The sequence below is a fragment of the Pongo abelii genome, chromosome 3 (assembly GCF_028885655.2).
Source record: "Pongo abelii isolate AG06213 chromosome 3, NHGRI_mPonAbe1-v2.0_pri, whole genome shotgun sequence".
Classification (NCBI taxonomy): domain Eukaryota; kingdom Metazoa; phylum Chordata; class Mammalia; order Primates; family Hominidae; genus Pongo; species Pongo abelii.
The window spans coordinates 197,939,112-197,964,685 of record NC_071988.2 but is presented as its reverse complement, the minus strand read 5'-3'; the positions used below and the strand labels follow the sequence as shown (position 1 = coordinate 197,964,685).

Below are 25,574 nucleotides of genomic sequence, written 5' to 3'. Positions count from 1 at the left end.
GTCTTGTTAATTCAAGAATAGCTATCTTAGTTCATATTTCACAAATTGAGCAATCATGAATTTCAAGTATGAAAATATATTTTAAAGTGTTTGTATTTATTATACTTCGATAATACTCCTGTTTCCACACGTATATATATATATATGTATGTATATGTGTGTATATATATATATATATTTAAGCTAATCTTATGTCTGATTAATCTTTTAATGAATGTACTCATTCAGAAAAAAAAATTAGGTGATAACACATGCCACTCGCTGTGCTCCTCTTTAGAAATGCATAGCAGAGCAAGACAAATTCCTTGTCTTCAAGCGCTGAAATATGAAAAGTATGTGAGCAAAGTGCCATCCACATCAGCTAATCAGATACAAATAAAGAATGGTAGAGTTAGTACTTTAACAGAGTTATAGGTTTCATCAAGCTAAACAAATACAGGGAATTGAGAAGCTGCAGTAATTAATATTATACTATATGGTATTGGCACAGACACAGAAAAATATATAAAATGGAGCAGAATATAAAGGTAAAAAGAGACCCAAGTCCATGTAAATACTCATAAATACTCATGAAACTATGTTCCTACTTTATATTTTACCAAAATTTTTCAGGTGCATTAAAAATTAGAATTTAAAAGTAAGCTAATTTGTAAAAGCCAGACAACTACATAAATTAGGGTTTTCTTTATCATGGGGTAAGAAGGATACAAGCAATATAATAAATCACAAAAGAAAATATTTATGTATTTGACATACTATAAATTAAAATTGTATTCATTGAAGTGTTATAAAAACATTAAAATGTATTTTAAAAAACTGAGAAAAATATTTGCAGCTTACATGAAAACAGCTCCTAATTTTATAAATGAAAAATTGCTACATCTACAGCAAAATATCTCACTAAAAACAGGGAAAATACAAAAACAGGTATACTAAAAAGTACAAAAGCTTAATAGCTTATAAGCATATTTTCATCCTCACCAGTAAACTCAGAAAAGTAATTTTAAATGATACCATTATTTATAACCTATCAATTTATCAGAAAAAAATAAATTATAATACCTCGCATTAGGAAACAAAGAGAGAGTAAGACCTTTGCTTTTTATTAACGCGTCTTCATTTTGGCACAAACTTTCTGGACACCATTTTGACCATATGTACATTAATTTTTTTCTAGGAATTTATCCCAGGGAAGAAATCTAGACTGAGAACAAATATTACATAATATCATCATTATTGCCTTGCTGTTTTTAATAACAAGTTCTAGCTTACCATTGCTGCTACAAAAAAGAATTACCACGAATATGGTTACTTAAAACAAAATGTATTATCTTAGAGTCCTGGAGGTCACAAGTATGAAATGGGTCTTACTGGGCTAACTGAAATGAACTAAAATCAAAGTGTTGGCAGAATTGTGCTCCATCTGGAGGCTCTCAGGGAGAAGCCGTACTTTTGCTTGTCCTGGCTTCCAGAGGCCACCTGCGTCCCTTGGCTCATGGTCCCTGTCCATCTTCAAAGCCAGCAGTGTGGCATCTTCACATCTCACTCTGAACTTGACCCTGTCTCTCTTGCCTCTCTCTTTTACTTTTAAGGATTCTTGTGATTACAATGGGGCTACCCAGGGTACCCAGGGCTATCCAGGGTAATCTCCTCACCTCTATATCATTAATTTAATCACATCTCCAAATCCTTTTTGGCATATGAGATGACGTATTTACAGGTTGTGGAGATTAAGATGTGAGCATCATTGGGGCCCTTTTGTCTTCCTACCACTGAACAAAAGTAGACGATTAGTAAAATAGATCATGATATCTTCAAATGACAGAACGTGTCATATCCTAAACATTGTTTAAAAAGGTATATAATAGTCTAAAATATTCATCCTATATTGATTTAAAAGGAAGTTTTCAAAGTGGTATATAGTAAGCGTAGCTTTGTGGAATTAATTAAAATAAATTAAAAACTGGTAGTATAAACAGTGAATAATCTGCATTTTTCTGACATGCTTTTTAAAAGAAATTTACAATGCTTATATATTGCTTTTACAATTAGTAAAACAGTTGTGTAACAAAGTCTGAAAGTCTACATTTAGGAAGGAGGTAAAGTATGTGAATTAATCCCTTAAGAAGTAGGATAATATGGATGGTTGTTTTGGAAGGCAAAAGTAGTGAATGTAAAACTTCTTCACTATTTCTCTATTTGATCCTTCTGTGACTTCATAATCAGTGACTTCTTCATCAGAGGGTTATTTATGCATCTTGTGATATATCGCTGACAAAAATTCATCCTTATGTAGATAAGGAAGAGTTTAATTTTCCTAATTTAATATTTGAAGTTATGTATTCTATTAACTTTATATATTGCATGTTGATAAAAGGACACTTTTGTGACAAAGAAGAGAATTAAGTCAGTAAGATACCTCAGGTTTATTATAGTTTAAATGCTTGACGATTTAAAATTTTGAAATGGATTTTGGAATGTAACATTAGCACATGTCCATCACCACATTGTTTGAAGAAAAACTTTACCGAAGAATATTTGAATGTCAAGGAATTAGCATTCAACTTCAATGAAGTCTATAGCTTGTGACAGGCTGATAATGGCCCCCAATATTATAATCCTTGTAACATCATATGTTACCTTTTATGGCAAAACAGACTTTGAAGTTGTGATTACATTCAGGATCCTGAGGTGAGCAGATCCTCCTGGATTATCTGGATGGGCCCCAAATCCCAACACAAGTGTCCTTATGAGAGGGGAACAGAGAGCCATTTGACCAGAGAAGAAGGCAGTGTTACTCCTAAAACAAGATGCTACCTGCTGGCTTTGAAGAAGCAGAAGGGGCCACTAGCCAAGGAAAGCCCAGAATGGAGTACTCCAAAAGTTGGAAAGTGCAAGGGAAGTTTCTCTGAGTCTTTAGAGGGAGTAGGGCTCTGCCAATACCTTGATGTCAGCCCAGTGAAACTGATTTCAAACTTCTGACCTCCAGAACATAAGAATGTGTCTTTTTTAAAAAGCCACCAAGTTTGTGTTAATTTGATGAAACAGTCACAGGAAATTAACACGTAACTTAGGCTAATTTATTGCAGCATTTCCTGCCAGGTATTTTTACAGAATGTTTGAGTTAAAGTTTGAAAAGGTAAAATCAAAAGGTTTATGTTTGCTATAATTGCCACCAATAATTTAAAATTATACTTCTAGCATAGATGCCACACCTTGCAGTCTCATATATTTTAAGTGAACAAAACATGAATTTGAGATAAATGATGTCAGCAGGTTGGTGGACTGGTATGTCCCAGCCTTTGTCCCCCATAAAACACCAATTCAACAATAATTTACAGGCCAATACCTTTATGAGATTTCCAGAATCCCCTTAAGAGTTTGCAGTACTCCAGGTGAGCACAAAGCCCGTAATAGCCATGTTGAAACAGGGGACAAGAGCAATCTTACTTATCCCACATCAGCCCCTCTTCTAAGCTAGCTCACCTCAGCACTGGGAGAAAAAGAGACCAGAAGGGTAGAACACACACCCAGTGCTCCGGCTTTTTGGAAGGTTGTTTGAGGGACTGGTTTCTGTCTCACCTCATTCTAAGCAGTGACAGAACTAGCCTAGTGTGGATACCTGGTGGCCTCTGAGAACATCTCAGTGAAATTAGGAGAAGGCTCACAAACGTTCTGCAAACACTGACAGACCCAAAGGGAGAAATTAACAGCGACACAATCATAGTAGGAGATTTCAATACCTCACTTTCAAGAATGGATAGAATATCCAGACAGGAAACAGAGACTTAAATTACAGCATAGAACAATGGCATAACAGCATGTACAGAACATGCCACCCAATGGAGTAGAGTACATATTCTTTCCAAGTGCAGCTGGAACATTCACCAGGAAATATCATGTCAGCTCATAAAACAAGGCTTAAAAAATTTAAGAGGGTTGAACTTTTATATTTCTACAACTCCATTTACAATAGCGTCAAAAAGAAAAAAAAAACCTAGAAATAAACTTAACCAAGGAGGGAAAATGCTTGTACACTGTCAATTGTAAGACATTCTTGAAAGAAATTAAAGAAGACACAAATAGATGGAAAGACATCTCATATTATGCATTGAAAAACTTAATTTTGTTAAAATGTTCTTATTAACCAAGGCAATTTGTGGATTAATGCTATATTTATCAAAATCACAATGGCATATTTTGCAGAAATAGAGTAAATCCTAAAATTCATATGGAATCACAAAGGGCTCCAAATAGTCAAAACAATCTTGAGAAAGAAGAATAAAAGTGAAATTTCACACTTCTTCACTGCAAAACATTATAAATCGACAGTAATCAAAACAATCTTGGCCAGGCATTGTGGCTCATGCCTGTTATCCCAGTGCATTTGGAGGCCAAGGCCAAAGAGATCACTTGAGGTCAGGAGTTTGAAACCAGCCTGGGCAACATAGTGAGACCCTATCTCTACAAAAAAAGTAGACTAATTAGCCAGGCGTGGTGGTGCATGCCTGTAGTCCAAGCTACTCAGGAGGCTGAGACAGGAGGATCTCTTGAGCCCAGAAGTTTGAGGCTGTGGTGAGCTATGATCGCACCACTACACTTCAGCCTAGGTGACAGAGTGAGACCCTGTCTCTAAAAAACAAACCAACAAACAAAAAACAGAAAACAACAAAAACCAAGAGTCTGATATGTATGTATGTATGTATGTATTGGTACATAATTATACATATTTGTGGGGTGCATTTGATATTTTGATATAGACTTACAATGTGTAATGATCTAATCAGTGTAATTAGGATACCGGTTGCCTCAAATTTTTATTTCTTTGTTCTGGAGATGTTTCAAATATTCTTTTCTAGCTATCTTGAAATATACGTAAACTTCTCTACTGTCACTCTACTGTGCTGTTGAATCCTAGAGTCTGGTATTGACATAAAGACAGACATATAAACCACCATAGCACAGTAGACAACCCAGAAATAAACTCAAGCATATACCATCACCGAATTTTCAACAAGAAGGCACAACGACAAATAGGTAGTCTCTTCAATAAAGGATGCTGGAAAAACTGGATATCCATATGCAATATGATGAAATTCAATGCTTATCTTACACCATACACAAAAATAAATTCAAAATGAATTAAACTTTAAATGTAAGACCTGAAATTATAAAACTGCTAGAAGAAAACATAGGAGAAAAGTTCATACCTTTGATCTTGGTGATGATTTCTTGGATATGACACAAAAGTCATAGGTCACAAAAGCAAAAAAAATAGACCAGTGTGACTAGATGGAGCTAAAAAGCTTCTGTGCAGAAAAGGAAACAGTCAACAGAGTGAAAGGGCAGCCTACGGAATGAGATAAAATATTTACAAACTGCTTATCTGGTAAGGAATTAATATCCAAAATATATAAGTAACTCCTACAACTCAATAGCAAAAAAACAAAAACAAAAATATCCAATTAAAAAATAGGCAAATGAGGACTTGAATAGGTATTTCTCCAAAGAAGACTTAGAATTGGACAACAGGTATATGAAAAGATGTTCCAAATCACTAACCATCTGGGAAATGCAAATCAAAACCATAATGAGCTGTCACCTCACACTTATTAGGATGCCCATTACAAACAACAAAATAAGACAGAAAATAACAAGTGTGGGTGAGTATGGGAATAAATTGGAACCCTAGTGTGCACTGATGCTAAGAATGTAAAATTGTGCAACCGCTATGGAAAACAGTTTGGCAGTTCCTTGGAAAATTAAAATTAGCAATGCTATGTGATCCAGCAATCCCATTTCCGGGTATTAATACAAAAGAGTTCATATCAGGATCTTGAAGAGATACATATACTGTCAAGTTTACTGCAGCATAATTCACAGTAATCAAGATGCGGAAACAGACTAAATGTACATGGATAGATGAATGCATAAAGAAAATGCAGTATATACATACAGTGTAATCTTATTTGGCCACAAAAAAGGAGGAAACCCTGTCATTATGACACTAGATGGAAGAAGTTCAAGGACATTACACTAAGTAAAATAAGCCAGTCACAGAAGGATAGTGCTGCACGATTTTATTTGTATGAACTATCTAAAATGGTCAAAATTATAAAAGCAGAAGATAGAATGGTGGTTGTCATGGCTGTGGCCTGGGGAAAATGGGGAGTGGCTGTTCATGAGTATGGAGTTTCAGTCTTGTAAGATGAAAACGTTTGAATGATCTGCTATACAACGTTGTGCTTATACTTGACAATGCTGTATTGTACACTTAAAAATATGTTGAGAGTAAATCCCATATTATGTGTTATTTACTGCAATAAAAAATAATGAAACATGACTTTTCTGTATCACAACCCTAAACATTCTAAAGTAGCTTCAATATAGCCTGCAAAATTGCGGATACTCTGTTCTGAAGTCTGGTAGAGAAGCAACTGGAACCATCCACTTCAATATATCTATACCCTAGACTAGAAAAGCTACTCATTTTTACTCAGGAATGTTTGGTTTTCAGTGCTTAGGAAGAAGCAGCCATTTCTTACTTTTTAAAATTGCCATTTTCCAGCTCTAAAGAAATATTGCATACTCTAGCAACTTGTGTGTCAAACCACTGTGTTCTAATAAATGACTTGTAACATACAAGTGCGTTAGACAATGTCAGAATTTGTTTCAAGCAATCTTTACATACAGAACAAAAAAGATGTAATAATTAATTAGTCACCTATATTAGTTCACTGTGACTGCCATAACATATAGCCACAAACTGTTGGCTTAAAACAGCAGAAATGTATTCTCTCATAGTTGGAGAGGCCAGACACCGGAAGTCAAGGCGTCAGCAGGGGTGGCCTCTTTCCGGAGATTGGTAGGGGAAGTTCTACTCCTTGCTTGTTCCTGGCTCTGGTGGTTGCGGGCCTTTCTTGGCTTGGGGCCACAGCACTCTAATCTCTGCCTCCGTCTTCACATTACCTTCTTTTCTTCTGTGTGTCTCTCAGAACCCCCTCCCTGTATCTCATAAGGAAACATGAGCTTGCATTGAGGACCCACCTGCATAATGCAGAATAAACTTCTCCTCTCAAGATTTTCAATCACAATTTATGCCATGAAAGTTAATATTCACTCCTTTGCCATATTAAGTAATATTCATAGGTGTCAGGGATTAGGAATTATTTGCTTGGTGCAAAGTTATTGCAGTTTTGCCATTGAAAGTAATGGTTAAAACTGCAATTACTTTTGCACCAATCTAAATAAATGTATGAAGCGGGGTTTTTTATAGCTGACCACAGTAATCAAGGTTCATTTTCGCTCTTGCAATAATTGCTGCCTGTGACAACTTTTTGTAAGAATTGAAATGTTAGAAACTTTTGGAAATGCACGAACAAAGTAAGCATGCCTGTGTAGTTTTACTGGAGGCACATCTGATTTCCTGCTTTTTGCCATGAGAAGAATCCACGTGAGCATAAGCAGCATCTTGGAACATTGGAATATGCGGACGAGACAAAAAGAAAGCATATTTCTAAGTTGAAAGGAGGGACTAGAGCCCATTCCTGAAACAAAAACAAATGCATGCATGCACACACACACACACACACACACACATAGTTTTAATGATCATTTTTACTTCAATATAGAAGTTATGTTAGTAAAAATGCTGCTTGCCGATAAACTTTTGGGAAGATAGGAAGAGATGTATGATATGTGTGTGGGGGGATGTATAAAAATGTCACAACTCTAAACCCAGAATATTACACAATGAGACATTCCCACTGAAGTCAAGAACAAAGAAGGCTAGGATGATCTCTGCTTCTCATTCTCCTCCTCTTCTCCGAATCTCTGCTTAAACCATTGTTCTAAACAGAAAACATGATAATTGGCAAACAAGAAATAAAACTCCCTCTATTTCCAGATAACAAGGTGATATACTTGAAAAATGTTACGACCAATGATTAAGCCAATTCCAATAATAATAGAATTCAGCAACACAGTAGGATATAAAATTTACACGTAAAAATCAGGAACACTTGTATAGCTAAAGAAGAATTTTTAAAGGTAAAGGTAAATTTGATTTATAGTAGCCAAAAAAGTAAATTAAGGACCTTAACAAGAAATGTTCAAAACTTACATGAAGTTGGCTGTGAAATACTCCAAAGATGTGAAAGTAGATTTGAACAAATGAAAAGGTATTCTTCATTCTTGCTGAGGATTATCAAAATGTTAATTCTCTCAAAATTAATGAATAGATTCAGTATACCCTAATAAAACTTCAATTGACGTTTTAATAGTGCTACAGAGGAACATCCTAAAGTTCATGTGTGAAAATAAACACGCATAGGCCGAGCATGGTGGCTCACGTCTGTAATCCCAGCACTCTGGGAGGCCGAGGCAGGTGGATCACGAGGTCAGGAGATCGAGACCATCCTGGCTAACACGGTGAAAACCCGTCTCTACTAAAAAATACAAAAAATTAGCTGAGCATGGTGGCGGGCTCCTGTAGTCCCAGCTACTCGGGAGGCTGGGACAGGAGAATGACATGAACCTGGGAGGTGGAGCCTGCAGTGAGCCGAGATTGCACCACTGCACTCCAGCCTGGGCGACAGAGCGAGACTCTGTCTAAAAAGAAAATAATAAAACAAAACAAAACACACACACACACAAATAGTTAAGAAAATACAAAGAAGGGAGAGCTATGAGAGATCTAATCTTACATGATATTAAGACGTACTTAAAGCCCCTCTGATTAAAACAGTGTGTTACTGGCACACAAATGAACAGATTTATGGAACAGAATGGAAAGGACCGAATAGACAAATCTAGATATAGAAATTCATTGTATGACAGAAGTAGACCTAAAATCATTGCAGCAAAGATGATCTTTTCAATAAATGATGTTGGAACAACTGGACAGCCATTTTGAAAAAAAGATAAAACTAGATTCAATTCTTGTGCCACCCAAAGAAAAAATGCTAAATTGATCAGATGTCTAAATATAATAAAATGAAACTGGATACATGCTAGAAGAAGGCATAGGTGAACTCCTCTGGGTGTAGGTAAAGGCTTCCAACTGTGATAAAATCCCAGATGAGATGTAATAAAAATAAACACTGATAACATTGACAACATATAATTTATTTTTTTTTAAGTTGCATAGCAAAATGCCATAAGCAAAGCCAAAAGACAAATGGCAAACTAGAAGAAAATATTTGTAACATCTGTCACTTGTGTCTTAGCCCTCTTTTACATTGCTATAAAGAAATAACTAAGACTGAATAATGTATATATATTAAAAAATGTAAGGCCGGGTGCAGTGGCTCATGCCTGTAATCCCAGCACTTTGGGAGGCCGAGGCAGGTGGATCATGAGGTCAGGAGTTTGAGACCAGCCTGGCCAAAATGGTGAAACTCCGTCTTTACTAAAAATACAAAAATTAGCTGGTGTGGTTGTGCACGTCTGTAATCCCAGCTACTCGGAAGGCTGAGACTTTGAGACCAGCGTGGCCAAAATGGTGAAACTCCGTCTTTACTAAAAATACAAAAATTAGCTGGTGTGGTAGTGCATGTCTGTAATCCCAGCTACTCGGAAGGCTGAGACAGGAGAATTGCTTGAACCCAGGAGGTGGAGGTTGTAGTGAGCCGAGATCACACCACTGCACTCCAACCTGGAAGACAAGAGCAAAACTCCTACTCAAAAAAAAAAAAAAGCATATGTATATATATTTAATTGGCTTATGTTTCTGCACACTATAGAGGAAGTATAGTGGCGTCTGTTCTGGGCAGGCCTCAGGAAGCTTCCTATCATAGTGGGAGGCAAAGAGGGAGCAGGCACCTCACATGGCCAGAGCAGGAGCAAGAGAGGGAGAGAGTTAAAGGGGAGGTGCCACACACTTACACACTTTTAAGATAGCAGCAAGCCATGTGAGATCCACCCCCAAGACCCAAATGCCTCCCATCAGGCCCTACCTTCATTATTGGGGATTATAATTCAACATGAGATTTAAGCAGGGACAAATATCCTAACTATATCACTCCACTCCTGGATTCTCCCAAATCTCATGTCCTTCTTATGTTGCAAAATATAATCATGCCTTCCCAACAATCACAGAAAGTCTTAACTCTTTCCAGCATTAACGCAAAAGTCCAAAGTCTCATCTTAGACAAGCCAAACCCCTTCTACTTGTGAGCCTGTAAAATCAAAAACAAGTTAATTCCTTCCAAGATACAATGGAGATACAGACCGTAGGTAAATATTCCCATTCCAAAAGGAGAAATTGACTGACATAAAGGATGTTACAGGCCCCATGCCAGTTCAAAATACAGCAGGGCAGTCATTAAATATTAAAGCTCCAAAATAATCTTTACTCTATGTCCCACTATCCAGGCCACACTGATGGAAGGAGTGGGCCCTCAAGGCCTTCGGCATCTCTACCCTTGTGGCTTTGCGGGGTTTAACCCCTGTGGCTGCTCTCACAGGCTTTAAGTGCCTGCATCTTTTTGAGGCACAGAGTGCAAGCTACCAGTGGATCCACTATTCTGGGGTCTGGAGATCAGTGACCCACTTCTCACAGTTCCACTAGGCAGTGCCCCGGTAGGGACTCTGTGTGGGAGCTCCAAACCCTTTTTCTGCTTGGCATTGCATCTAGCAGAGGTTCTTGTGAGGCCTCCACTCTTGCAGCAGACTTCCTCCTGGGCACCCAGGCTTTCTCATACAGCCTCTGAAATCTAGGCAGAGGCTGCCAAGTGATCTTCACTCTTGCATTCTGTGTATCTACTGGGTTAGCACACCGTGGAAGCTGACAGGGCTTATAGCTTACACCCTCTGAAGCAGCAGCCCAAGCTGTATCTGGGGCCTTTTGAGCCATGGTTGGAGCATGAGCAGTTGGGATGTGGAGAACAGTGTCCCAAGGTTGCATAGGAAAGTGGGGCCGTGGGCTTGTCCCCTGAAACCATTCTTTCCTTCTAGGCCTCTGGGCCTGTGATGGGAGAGGCTACCACAAAGGTCTCTGAAAGGCCTTCAAGGCCTATTCTCCATTGTCTTGGATATTAGTACTTGGCTCTTTTTTAGTTATGCATATTTCTCTAGCAAGAGATTGCTCCACGTCCTGCTTGAATTCTTGAATTCTTCTCCAGAAAACTTTTTTTTTTTTTTCCTCTCTGCCACATGGCCAGGCTGTAAATTCCCCAAACTTTTATGCTCTGCTTCCTGTTTAAATATTATTTCAAATTTAAAGTTATTTATTTCTTCCCACATCTGAGCATTGGCTGTTAGAAGCAGCCATGTATGCTTAGCTGCTTAGAAATTTCTTCTGCCACATACCCTAAATCATCACTCTGAAGTTCAAATTTCCACAGAGGCCTAGGGCATGGACAAAATGCAGCCAAGTTCTTTAATAAAACATAACATGTGTGACCTTTGCTCCAGTGCCCTATAACTTTCTCATTTTCATTTTAGACCTTGTCAGCCTGGACTTCACTGTCGATGTCACTATCAGCATTTTGGTCACAATCATTTAATCAGTCTCTAAGAAGTTCCAAAGTTTCTCTCATATTCCTGTTTTCTTCTGAGCGCTCCAAACTCTCTCAACCTCTGCCTGCTACCCAATCCAAACCTGCTTTCACATTTTCATGTATCTTTATAGCAATGTCCCACTCTTCAGTACCAATTTTCTTTGTTAGACCATTCTTGCATTACTATAAAGAAATACCTGAAACTGGGTAATTAGTAAAGAGATTTAATTGGCTCATGGTTCTGCAGGCTTTACAGGAAGCATGGTGCTGGCATCTGCTTGGTTTCTAAGGAGGCCTCAGGAATCTTGCAATCATAGCAGAAGGTGAAGGGGGAGCAGGCACATCACATGGCCAGAGTGCAAGCAAGAGAGAGTTGGAGAGGAGGTGCTACATCCTCTTAAGTCAGCACCGAGCCAGGAGGGATGTGTTCTCATGACCCGAACACCTTCCACTGGGCCCCACCTCCAGCATTGGGGATTACAATCAACATGAAGTTTAGGCAAGGACAAATATCTAAACTATCAACACACAAAAGTATAATATCCCTTATTTATAGAGATCTTTTAAAAATTATGGGGTGCAGAGAGGACCACAAATCTTATGGTAAAATGGCAAAACACATGAATAGACAATTCACAAAAAGATATATAGTGCCCACAATCATATTAAAAGATGTTGAATTTCATGAACACCTAAGATAAATAAAGCAATACCAGGACACTCATCACCCATCAGACTAGCAACAATTTAAAAGCTTAACAATGCTTTCTTCTGTAGAGGATGGGGAGAAACAGACATTCTAATATACTGCTGGTTGGAATACAAAATGGTACAAGACCTATAGAGGGGAATTGGCAATATGTAACAAAACTACATATGTCTTTAATTTCCAACTCAACAATCCTCCCATCCTAATTCTACAGATGCATCTTCAATTATTTGAAAATACATATGAGCAAAGTTACTCATTGCTGCAATATTCTAACTTTAAAATATCGATGACCATGTAAGTAAGCATTGGAGATTTGGTGAATAAATGATAGTGTGTGAATACACATGGAGTAGTATGCGACAGTTAAAAAGAATGAGAACAGTCTCTATGAATTTGTATAGAGAAATTTTCAGAGACTATTGTTCATTGATCAAAGTACAAATGTATGAATATATGGAGTATATATGAAGAATATATGGAGTATGCACATTTCATGTAAAAAGAAGGGAAAATAGACATATACACATATACACACACACTTGCCTTTACATAAAAACACAGCAAAGATAATCAAGGATCCAATGAAATGGGTTACCTACAAGGAACAGGACAGACAGGATAGAAAAGGTCTTGCCACTTTTCTGGATATGTCTTTTGTATAAATCTGACTTTAAGAAGCATGTTAATGTCCTGTATATCCAAAAATGAAACTAAGTCAATATGGATGAGATGGAGAATGTGAAACTGAAACAAACAGACCCAGTTGCATTAACATGGCCACAATGAATGGAAGAAAAAATACACTAATCCATGTAACTTAGAAACACAGTATATTGACTATATAGTCTCAGTCTTGGGCAAGGTTTGGGAAGGATTGCAAACCACAAGAACTCTTTCTAGATAGATATGATTTTTGTAATGAGGTGAATAAGTAATTCTGAAATAATTTTAGATTTATTATGGAATTAAACCAAAGAATAAATGTGTTAATATTCTTGGGAGTCAGTATTCTCATTATGGAAGAAAGACGTACAAATATCAAGGGAGGAAAGCAATAAAAATCCCTGTAGCGATAGACTGGATTTGGAGGTATCACTGTGTACTCAATATTTCTAAAATATATGCATATTTGTTATGCAGTTACATGTGCACATGTATATATGTATATATGAACACATATACATGTACACATATATAGATATGTTTATATATGCATATATTGATGTGTGTGTGTATACAGACATGTGTTTCTTACCTTGATACAATAAAAAGACCTAAAGGTAAAGACACAACATTAGCAGTGAGCACATATAGCACCACATCTTGGTCCCGAATACCATTGCTCTTTAATAGGACAAGAGTTTCTCAAAGAGATGCCTGTTTCTGAGGTTGAAAGAGGTGTGTGCAAGATGAGCCTCGAGCATCTTGCTATATGAGAAAGCAAGGAGTATTCTTACAAATTGCTAGGCACATGTCACAAAGATACAAGAACCAGCTTGAAGGGATTCCTATTGCTCAAGTCTAGAAAGATTTGAGCACCAAAATAATGAGCTATTGTAATGGCATTTAAACCTTGAGAAAAAAATCAGACACCATTAGTCCGTGTCACTAATAAATAGACAAATCAATAAATGGGCGGAAAAGGGTGGGCTCTTCTTGCATCAGAATGCCTAGTGCTATTTGCAAATGTGGAGCTGGTAATGGAGTTAGGAAATCATCATTTTGCAAACATGATAAGAAGATTGGGTCTGGCAATACTCATCATTGGATGGGGTGCTAACACTGGGGAGAAGTTTTGACTGGGAGCAAGATGTTTGCTTGGTCTTAAAGTATCTCCTCACAGATCACTTGTTAGTTGGAAGAGAAGTAGTACACAGTACAGAAATCAGACATCATCTTAACTAAATGATGAAAATTAAAATTAGTACTGAGGGGCGGGAGTTTGTGTGAGTGAGGAAGTGATAACCTGACAGAAGCACAATATCACTTGTATAGTATTCTAGCCAAGAATGAGTAACCCGTATCTAACCATGAGGAAACATCAGACAAACTCAAAAGGAACACTCCATTCAAAAAGTGGGAAATAGGGTTATATTCTGCAGCAACATAAATGTCATTAAGACACAGAAAGACAGTGGAAGTGTTCCAGTTTAAAGGAGACCAAAGACACAGCAAATAAGTATAATAGTAGCCCCTAGATTGGATCCGGTATCAAGCAGGAAAGAAATTCCACAAAGTTCATCATTGGGTCGGTTGACAAAATTGAAATACAAATAAAGATTTGACATAAGTATTATGTCAATGATATATTTCCTGAGGTCGATAACTATGAACTGTGAAGATATTCTCTACGTTCAGATATATCATCCAGAGAAAACAATCAAGTAAATGAGATAAAATGTTATAGAGAAAGGATGTAAAGTTGCTCCACATACTACTTGTTTTATTCAACTTTTTTCTGTAAATTTGAAATTATTTCCAAATAAAAAATAAAAATGTGTTTAGAAAACATGCCATTTTCACCAAAAAATTATATAGAATAGCCCATGAAACACTCTTTAAAGTGTTCTTGATGTCAAATTTGATCTGTAAGTTGACATCCTCAGATTCTTTCAAATGCATGACAGGTTTACACACTTCACATCATCTGCCTCATTGCCTTTGACAAATAGATTTGTGCAATATTTAGACTCTCAGGCAGTGAAAGTCAGCCACTAAACAATTGCTCTGGGACATTACCATTACCAAGCTCTTCTCTCTCTCATCTTATATGCAGCAAATCCTATTTCATGCATTCTTTCAAAAATATTGTCACAGCATCTCTAGATTTCTATCAGCATGATCAAGCTTTTTATTCCTTCATTTTGCTCTTGTATATAATCACAGGATGTCTCCATCACTTAATGCCACCCTATCCATTCTAGTCATACTCTAATTAATTTAAGAAAATAAATTCAAGCTTGAGAATGTGAAATAAACAACAATTTGTCAAAACAGTATCAAGGCTGCAGAAATAGACCTTTAGCTAATATACATACTTTTCCACACACCATGACCCCTTCTTCACTTCAATAAAACTCCTACTCCCAGAAGATTCTTTCTCTTTTCTCCAATGCCACTGACAGTTCTCCTCCAGATGTTCTGTATGTTCTTTGCCTTATCAGTGTGAAGTCATATGTGTGAGTGTGTCTCTGCCTGTGTCTGTATGGCCTGGAGTGGGGAATTCAAAATATTAATTGACTGCTTCCACATGATGAACTCAAGATGCATACTCTGTTTTTTCCATATATATAAAATACATGTGCTAAAGGAAGAAATATTGTTGAGGTCCAATAATTTAATAGAGATAGCTATATCCTAACCATCATGTGACTGACTTAGGCGAAAACTTTTTTGCTCGATTGTTTCCTGTGTTGAAAGAATTATTCAATGGACTAGCAATCTGTGACCACGTTTTTCATGACTAGTACATTTTAGATATGGTGATATGCTTATATCAGGATTTCTTTAATATAGGCTCTTGCTTTTTATTTATAAGTTCTTTTCTAAAAAAATTTATTCAGCAGATATTATCTAGTTCTTTGAGAGTGTAATGCTTTTGTTTAATTACATCAGAAAACTTTTAGAACCAGAATGATCGGAAAAAGATTTTCTGAGCAATAATTAGTTTTTACAGATTAAAATTGATTTCCCTCAGTAATCCATCTCATATAAAAACTAAGAAAATTATTGAAAGCACTTTTTTTGGCCAAATTCTTCCCATTTAGCATGTTTGCAATTTTTTCAGTTCTATGCCTTAAATTTCTCTTTTTTTCTTCCCCCCAATTCATTTGTACTTTTGTCTACCAAACAAATCCTCTACAAGAAAATCATTCCCTACTTTAGAGGTTTTTGTCTTATGCCAACAAATTATCTTAGCCTTTTTTGTTTATGTGTTAGCACATAGAAAAGTAGAGAAAACCTATTTGCCAAGAGGGAGGAAGATGTTAAACCCCTCACTTCCCCAAAATGGTACCCCCAAAATAAAAGACATACCTGAGACTGGGTAATTTATAAAAGAAAGAGGTTTAATAGACTCGCAGTTCAGCCAACTGGAGAGGCCTCAGGAAACTTACAACCATGGTGGAATGGGAAGCAAACATGTTTTTCACATAGTGGCAGGAGAGAGAAGTGCAGTGAAAAGCAGCAGGAAAGCATCTTAGAAAACCATCAGATCTCATGAGAACTCACTCACTATCACAAGGACAACATGGAGGTAACAGCCCCCATGATTCACCTACCTCGCACTGGTTCTCTCCCATGACACAGGGGGATTATGGGAACTACAATTCAAAATGAGATTTGGGTGGGGACACAGCCAAACCATATCAGATCCCTTTGAGCCCAGGAGTTCAGATCCCTTCAGACCAGTCTGAGCAGCATGGCAAAACCCTGTCTCCATAAAAAAATGAAGAAATTTGCAGGGCATGGTTGTGCACACCTCTAGTCTCTGCTACTTGGGAGGCTGAGGTGAGAGGATCACTTGAGTCCAGGGGGTTGAGGCTGCAGTGAGCTATGCTCATGTTCACTGCACTCCAGTCTGGGTGACAGAGGGAGACCATGTCTTGAACAATAAATAAATAAATAACCAAGTGGAAATCATACTAAGTAAAATCATTAAAAATCTTAATTATGAAGGAAATTAGAAGTTCAAAGGAAGATTAGTGGGTTTATTGAAAGTGTAAATTTATTTCATACTCACTGAATTCACCCAGCAGTCTCAAGGAAATATTTATCATCAACAAGTACTTATGTATTGGTGCTGTATTAACTTTTAATTAGAAAGTCATGGTCTCTATCCAAAGAAATGTATATAGTTAATACATTCCCAGTGTTAAATATAACCTATTTTTTAGGTTAAGTAACTATTGTATAGCATTCAGTTGGTGTTATTGCCACATCTGCATTTAACTGTTTCTACAACTCTTACTACGTTGAATATAAAATGCTCACTAATCATGCAGATATATATATACATACATATATGTGTATATATACACATATATACATACATATATGTGTATATATACACATATATACATACATATATGTGTATATATACACATATATACATACATATATGTGTATATATACACATATATACATACATATATGTGTATATACATACATACATATATACATATACATACATACATATATACATATACATACATACATACACATACATACATACATATGTGTATATACATACATACATATGTGTATACATGTATACATACATACATATATGTATACATGTATACATACATACATATATGTATACATGTATACATATATACATGCATACATGTGTATACATGTATGCATATATACATGCATACATACGTATACATATATGTATATACATACATATATGTATATACATACACACATACATATATGTATAAACATACATGTATACATATACGTATGTATACATATATACATACATATACACACATATGTACATATATACATACATATACACATATGTACATATATACATACATATACACATATGTACATATGTATATATACATATATACATATAAAATATCATGCATATATATACACATATACATGCATATATATATACATCTAAAATAAATCCTAATGGAGTATTTAACTCTAGCTACACCTAGGACTGTGAATATTCCTACAGATTTAAAAGATATTATTTGGAGCATATGTATGGAATGAATGTTTTCAAAACATGGAAATGCAAATGATCTTAATTCATAAATGAACTAATTGTTCTTCTTAATGTTATTGAATATCATTCCCTAGTTACAGAGCTAGGGGAAAAGAATTAAATCTATCTATCTATCCATATATCCATCTGTTATTATGTATCAGTTCTGGCTGTGCACATTTTTACATTTTCTAGATAAATGTTTTATTTTAGCCACATGGTGTTTTTTTTTAAAAAAAAAAACAAAACAAAACTGGGTAATCAATTGTGAGAAAATGAAAAGGACCTTCCCATGCCACTATAAAAGTATGCCATATCTTGGCTCAGATCCAATTCTGCAGAATATTCATTAGTGATTATACCTAAAAGGCTTCATTGTCAATGTTTATCTGTAAAACCATATCTTTTTCATTATTCGCATTATCATTAACAAATACACATGATGTTTATGACGAGTACAAAATAGAATACAACTATAATTGACTATCTGTAATGCAAAAATATGGAATTTGTATCATTTTATGTAAAACTACTGCATCATTAAGTATAAAGCTTCCTTCCCTTTTAATGTAAGTTTTAAAAACCAGTGGTTACATACACAAATCTTTACATTTGGTATTTTGTCCTAATTAGAGAAATCGTATGATGATTACCCTACTTAACAAATGAATAGGCCAGGAGTAGTGGCTTAGCCTGAAATCCCAGCACTTTGGGAAGCCAAGGTGGTGGATTGCCTGAGCTCAGGAGTTTGAACCAGCCTGGCCAACATGGTGAAACCCTGTCTCTTCTAAAAAGACAAAATTATCTGGGCATGGTGGCGCATGCCTGTAATCCCAGCTACTTGGGAGGCTGAGGCAGGAGAATCACTTGAACACGGGAGGCAGAGGTTGCAGTGAGCCGAGATCACACCACTGCACTTCAGACTGGGCAACAGAGCAGGCTCTGTCTCAAAAAAAATAAATAAATAAATAAAAATAAGGAGCAAATTCCTTTAGAAGTATAATTTATTGCTTATTCCAGCTTACTTTGGTGTGAACCAGGGAAGAGGAGAGGCTAGAAAAGAAGAGGAAGAAACTGACAAACACGAAAACCCTAAATCTCTTGTCAACGAATATTGGAAGTGGCAGCACAAAATTTATATATAAACATTAGATATATGAAGCAAACATGTTTTTAAATCCAACCTTCTTTATGAATATAAATATTCTATAACTTTCATTCCAAAAGAATCATGAGCATGTGAGAGTCAATTTCTGCACAGCAGCAATGAAAAGTTATTGAAATAAATCACTTTGTCTTTTCTCTCAGGATTGACATCTTTAAGTATGTGATCTACGGCATCGCAGCTGCATTCTTTGTGTATGGCATTTTGCTGATGGTGGAAGGTTTCTTCACAACTGGGGCCATCAAAGATCTCTATGGGGATTTCAAAATCACCACTTGTGGCAGATGTGTGAGCGCTTGGGTATGTTAGTTCTCTACATTCAGTATTTAATGTGGATTTATTTCAATAGCACACAGGTGTTTGCATTCATCTCCCAAGAATTAAAGTATTTTTTTAACACGGTAACATTTCCTTCTGTGATGCTATCTTAAATCTTGATAACATTATTTTTGAAATTAAGATTATTCCTTGTGAAAATTCAGTTTCAAATCCTCAGATTCTATGTAGAACAACTAGTTTTGTTTCTAGAGGTAGCAACACTGTTGACTGATGTATGATTTTTTTTTCCAAAGGGCTTTGTGATTCTCTTGAGAATCACAGAAAAATTCATCTCCAACTTATAAGCAATACATGTGCCTGTCTCCTGTTAAACATATGTCTCTGTATTTTACTGTAAATTTGAGGACAGCTATATCATGTGATTTCTGTTTTCTATTAACTTAAGAATTCTATTAATTTCAGCATTAAATTTTAATTTATATAATATTTAATGGCAAATCAAACATATAGTCTTACTCTAGAGTTTTGTAATACAGATAATGCATATCTGTCTATTAATGCATAAGAGTGGTGAAAATGAAAAATAATAAAGTTGAAAGTACTTTTGCACTTTTATACAGAATAATTTTTCTAGAATGAAATGTTGAAGCTTTCATTCTTGACAGACATATTTTCCTTTTTTCTAATGTTATGTAACAACATGTGTCTAATTATAGCATATAATTCATGTTAAGTAAGCTGCCTCTAATAAGGACTGATGTAAATTACTTCAATCTCACAGAAATGTTCAAAAATACCTGTTTACCAGCAAACCTTTTTTTTTTAACCTGTTTCTAACACATTTTATTATGCTTCTCGGTGTCAACAGCAACAATAATCTGATAAGATAGTTTGCCTGAGTTGTGGGTATTTGTAGTGGTCTCTGGAATTGTTTCTTATAAGAATCACCTATTTTTAGTTTGGGACAAAACTTATTGTGACACCCAAAGAGGTAAAATATATGAATAGGAGTAAAACTGGAATCCCAATAATGTGACTAAGGGGCTTTAAACTGCGCCTTATTATTGAAATTATTTAAATCAGCAATAGCAAATTATAGAACCAGAGAAACTTAGTTACAGAGAGATATTGGATTGATTAAAAAATAAAGTATGAATAATTCGTGGTCCAATTTTCAGTGATGCCGAAGCAATTTCTCTAGTAAAAAGGCAACTTCCGATTTTAAGATTCATTTCCCTTCTGTCAATAGAGTATAGTGAATTGAGTTATATAGTAATTGGCTTTTTATTACAATTGGAACAGTAACATTGTAATGCCACTGGTGTGCCTTGGCAAGTTACTTACCTTTTATGGATCACAATTTCCTCATTTACAAAATGAGGATCGTTTCTAAAGCTTATTCCAGCTCAACGAGCCTGTGATTCTAAAACCCTAGCGAAAAAATAGAGATAAGGGGGTCTGAAAGCACGTCTTTACCATAAGGTAATAACCTTCTGCCAGGAAGAGTGCAATCAATTGTGTTATTTCATTCAGAATTTGAAAATAACTTCATAATAAAAAGAAAAAGCAATCAAAGAAAAATTGCATATCTCTATATAGAGAGAGATGCAATTGGTTATCTGCCTGCCATTCAAGCATCTTAAAGGTATTTCAAATAGGAATTTTCGAAGCAAAACATGAGCCACGTTTTCTTTTCTTTCTTTCTTTTTTTTTTTTTTTTCTATAATGGTAACAATTGTGTCACCAGTCCCACCCAACAGACCAGAAGGGTGGCAGCAGCTGCGTGGGCTCCTCCAGAGGCAATGCAGCAGGGTGTCAGCCCAGGAAGATGCCCCGCCCACTCCTATAACACCTCCCTGCCACCCCGGAATGAGCAGAGCAGAGAGGAGTAGGAGCTGCACTCTCCTGCGTTCTGCAGAGACAGCAGAGCAGCGGGTGAGGCTCTGAGCCATACCCTGGCTGTCCCAACACTGCCTTCACGAAGGGGGCTAGCTCCACGACTGAGAAGTAAACAGTGGCGGCTGCAGCCAGCACTGCAGAACTCTGCCTCCCTTCCCCTCTGCCAACCATTCCTCCACATCCCCACCTCAGCTTGCATATCACGCAGGACTTGTAGCTCCATGAAATCCAGGGGAAAAGAAAGATTTATCGTCCACCCTCTCCTGCTACTTATTTCCACTCTACTGATGCTGCTTTTTTTTTTTTTCGTTTGTAGGCAGATTGTATCTTACGGTCTACCTTATTATGTTCAAAGTGAACCTGTTAACCTGTTTTGCCTGTGTTCCGTAGCTGTGAATGAGTCTGTGCTTTTGAAGGTATTATATCAGTGCAGCTCTACTTGAAACACTGAATAATACTAAAGGGTGGATTTTTTTTTTTTTTTTTGCAACAAGTGTATAAAAATCTTCCTTAGTTAATACTGACAGAAATTTGTTATTCTATCCCTGTTTCTCTCTGCTGCATAAAAAGTAAATGGTTACTAATTGAAATTACATCAGCACAAATGCAATTAATTTTGAAGCAGCAGGCCGGGCGCGGGGGCTCACGCCTGTAATCCCAGCACTTTGGGAGGCCGAGGCGGGTGAATCACGAGGTTAGGAGTTCGTAGACCAGCCTGGTCAACATAGTGAAACACTGTCTCTACTAAAAATACAAAAATTAGTCGGGCATGGTGGCGGGCGCCTGTAATTCCAGCTACTTGGGAGGCTGAGGCAGGAGAATTGCTTGAACCCAGGAGGCAGAGGTTGCAGTGAGCCCAGATCACGCCACTGCACTCTGGCCTGGGCGACAGGGCAAGACTTTGTCTCAAAAAAAAAAAAAAAAAAAAGAAGCAGCATTGTATCACTGAATGGAGAGTGATAATCAATATTCCCTTTACTTAATGAATGCCTTTGAAAGCATAACTTGATCTGCATTCTGTGTTTCCTCTCATGAAGTATCGGCCAATTCAAGTTCATTACAATATTTTGATGCTATCTATCATTCAAAATCCAGAATTTGAGGCACGTAAAACCACAATATTAAATTTTGGGGGTGAAAATCATTATTAACGACTTTATTAAAACATTATACAAAAAGTTATTAAAGTATTTTCAGTAACAAAATTTGTTTACCTTAAATATTAAATGGCACCAAATTGAGTACAAATACATGTTATTGACTACATTAAACATGACCTTATTAAGTTGAATGTAGAAGTATTTATTTTCTTTAACCATATTTTCTTATTAAAGTTTAAGACAAAACATATTTATTCCACTGCAAATTAGGAGACCTTCAGTGTGTCACATTTTCAAATCTTGAGATATTTTTTGCACCCATCTCCAATTTTCTTATTTCTACAAATTTCTGATTGCTACTGTGACATCATTATGGATCTCAGAATTTATCTATACTTCTTCTGAAATTTAGATTTTTAAATACAACACTTTCGAAGTAATAGATTTCCCAAATGTACTCAACTCTATGGAATTTTCAATAAATGTATTTTCCATAAATCTACCTGCTCTAAGAGTTAAATAAAACAATAATAACTTTTGGAAGTGTGTTTACTAGTTTGCTAGGGCTACCACAACAAAGTACTATAAAGTGGATGGCTTAAACAACAGAAATTCATTGTCTCACAGTTCAGGAAGCTAGACGTTTGAGACCAAAGTGTCACCGGGTTGATTTTTTTTTTTTTTTTTTTTCCTGAGGGCTGTAAAGAACACCCAGTTCCACATTTCTCCCCTACCTTCTGGTTGGCTGCTGGTAATTTTTGGCATCCAGTGGTTTATAGAAGTCTCACCCATCACTGCCTTCACATTCATATGATGTTCTTCCTGCCTGAAAGGCTGTGTCCAAATTTCCCCTTTTTTTATAGGGACAGCAGTCATATTGGAATAGAGCCCACCCTAGTGACCTAATTTTTTACTTTTTCAACCCAGTAAAGAGCAATAAGGTCAATCTCTGAGATACTGGTGGTAGAATTTCATCATGTGAATTTTGTGAGGACACAATTCAACTCATATGAGTTAAATCAAGTCTTATTATAACAGCAATGTTCTTCCATATACAAGTTTCAAAGAAACAAAATTAACTAATTGCTGTTGGTACCCTGTTTCAGAAATAAAGAAACATAAAAGGTTGAATATCCTAATCTGAAAATCCGAAATCTGAAATGCTCCAAAATGTGAAACTTTTTGAGTGTCAACGTGATGCTCAAAGGAAATGTTCATTGGAGCATTGCAGATTTGGGTTATTTGGATTTGGGATGTTCAACCGGTAAGTCTAATGCAAATATTACAAAACCCAAAAAAAAATTGAAATTCGAAACACTTCTGGCCCTAAGCGTTTCAGACAAAGGATATTCAACCCTTATTCTATTTGTTTAGTTTAAAACATCTGTCTTATTAGCCTCAGGTGTTTGTAGATTTGACCACAGCATGTTAGATTAGTATTTTTAAGACATACTCTGTATAATTATCTTAAAATCTATTCTGTATAACTCACAGCTCCATTTCATAGCTTGAAATCAAATTTTAGTACTAATAATAAGTTTAGTAATAATAATGGGAAATATTTGTTAGGCACTTATATATGCCTATACTATACCTACTATACTTAATTGTAGGACACAGAATCCTCTGATAAACTATGTCACGTAAATACTACAATTAAACTCATTTCAGAGATGAAGAAGCTGCCTCCTGGAGAGGATGACTGACTTGCCTGGGGTACATGGTGGGTGATGAAGCCAGATTTGAATTCAAGCATCTGGCACAGAGTCCATGCCGCTAACCTCATGATTAGGGCTTCCCTACCTTTTTATGGTGTATTTGAGTTAATTTAATAGGATGGTTATCTGTTTACGAGGGTCTTTTGTAACTCGGCAGTCATTTTCTGTTTTGCATCTTAGTAAGATCATTCATTGGTCATTGGAAAGCTCCTTCATTACAGAGATGTCCTCATTTTAATCTTTGCTTTTATCAACAATCATGAATTGTCTCTTTTCAGAAATACAAGAATGCTCTGCAGGATGCGAAAGAACTTGGTAGTCTAAGATGCTTTTCTGTGACTAACAGACTTTTTGATGACTAGCTATAAGGAGGCCTAAGATGAATTTCTAAGTATTGTAAGGAAACTGCATTCTAGACTGTCCCTAAAATTTAGTGCCTTTTAAAATAAAACACACACACACACACACACACAACACACAAACGTTTGAATCCTAAACTGTGGAAACAGAATTCCTAGAACAAAGCCTTGCCTCTTTCTAGAAACTTAAGACAACATCATTTTTTTTTCCAGATTTTAACTGGTTTCTCAGCAAGGAAGATGTGGGGGGTGGGGTGTAGGAGGTGTAGACTCCTTCAAACATAGGGGTGATATTTTAAAATAATGTTTGAAAAACCATTGCATTGAGGAAGAAAGGCCAGGATTTTATTAGCTGCAAGTATCTGAAATAGATCTCATACATTGCTTCAGAACTGAACTCAAAATACTAGGACAGTGGACCAATCTCAGTGTAACTATTGAGATATTAACTATGCTAGTACATAAATAGTAGGAAGAAATAAATAAGAAAAAATAAAGTTCTTATTTTTTCTGATGTCTAATGTAAAAGTTGAAAGAAATTTTCTGCTAGTCTCATAAGGTGGCATTGATAAAATAGAAAACTCTGTGTAAAGCATCTAGTTTAGATTTTAAAATACAAGAGACTTACAACAGCCAGAAATGGAAAATTGATAAAAAGTTTGCATCATGTGGATGCTTCTAAGATCACCATAAGTTGTGACTGAAATTCAATTAAAATAAAAATAACTTCTCAAATTGTTGAACATTTTATTTTGTTTATATCTGTTTTTGATTTTTTAGATTATTCAAGTCATGATATATACTCTTTGGCCAAAACTTAAAAAAAGTTTGTATATTCTCCTATCAGATTGTCCTAGGATATAATTTTATATAATTTGTGACTGCCTACGTTTTTATAATCCTAAAGTAATTTTTAAATAAACATTTTATTTTGGAATAATTTTAGATTTACAGAAAGGTAAAGATGGTACAGTTTCCATATATACCAAACCTAGTCTGCCCTGTGACTGACACTTTACATTAATATGGTATATTTGTTACAATCAATGAACCAAGAATGATCCACTATTGTTAACTAAAAGTCCATGCTTCTTTCTGATTTCCTTAGTT

General features: G+C 36.0%; 1 protein-coding gene across 3 annotated transcripts in view; it reads left to right on the top strand.

The window, feature by feature from the left end:
• The window catches only part of GPM6A (glycoprotein M6A), a 368,945-nt gene that overhangs the window by 309,645 nt on the left and 33,726 nt on the right, over window positions 1-25,574 (top strand). For all 3 annotated transcript variants that reach the window (XM_024245554.3, XM_054553227.2, NM_001132217.1), the window contains 1 exon segment: window positions 19,253-19,409. In XM_024245554.3, coding sequence (XP_024101322.1) covers window positions 19,253-19,409 — 157 coding nt within the window.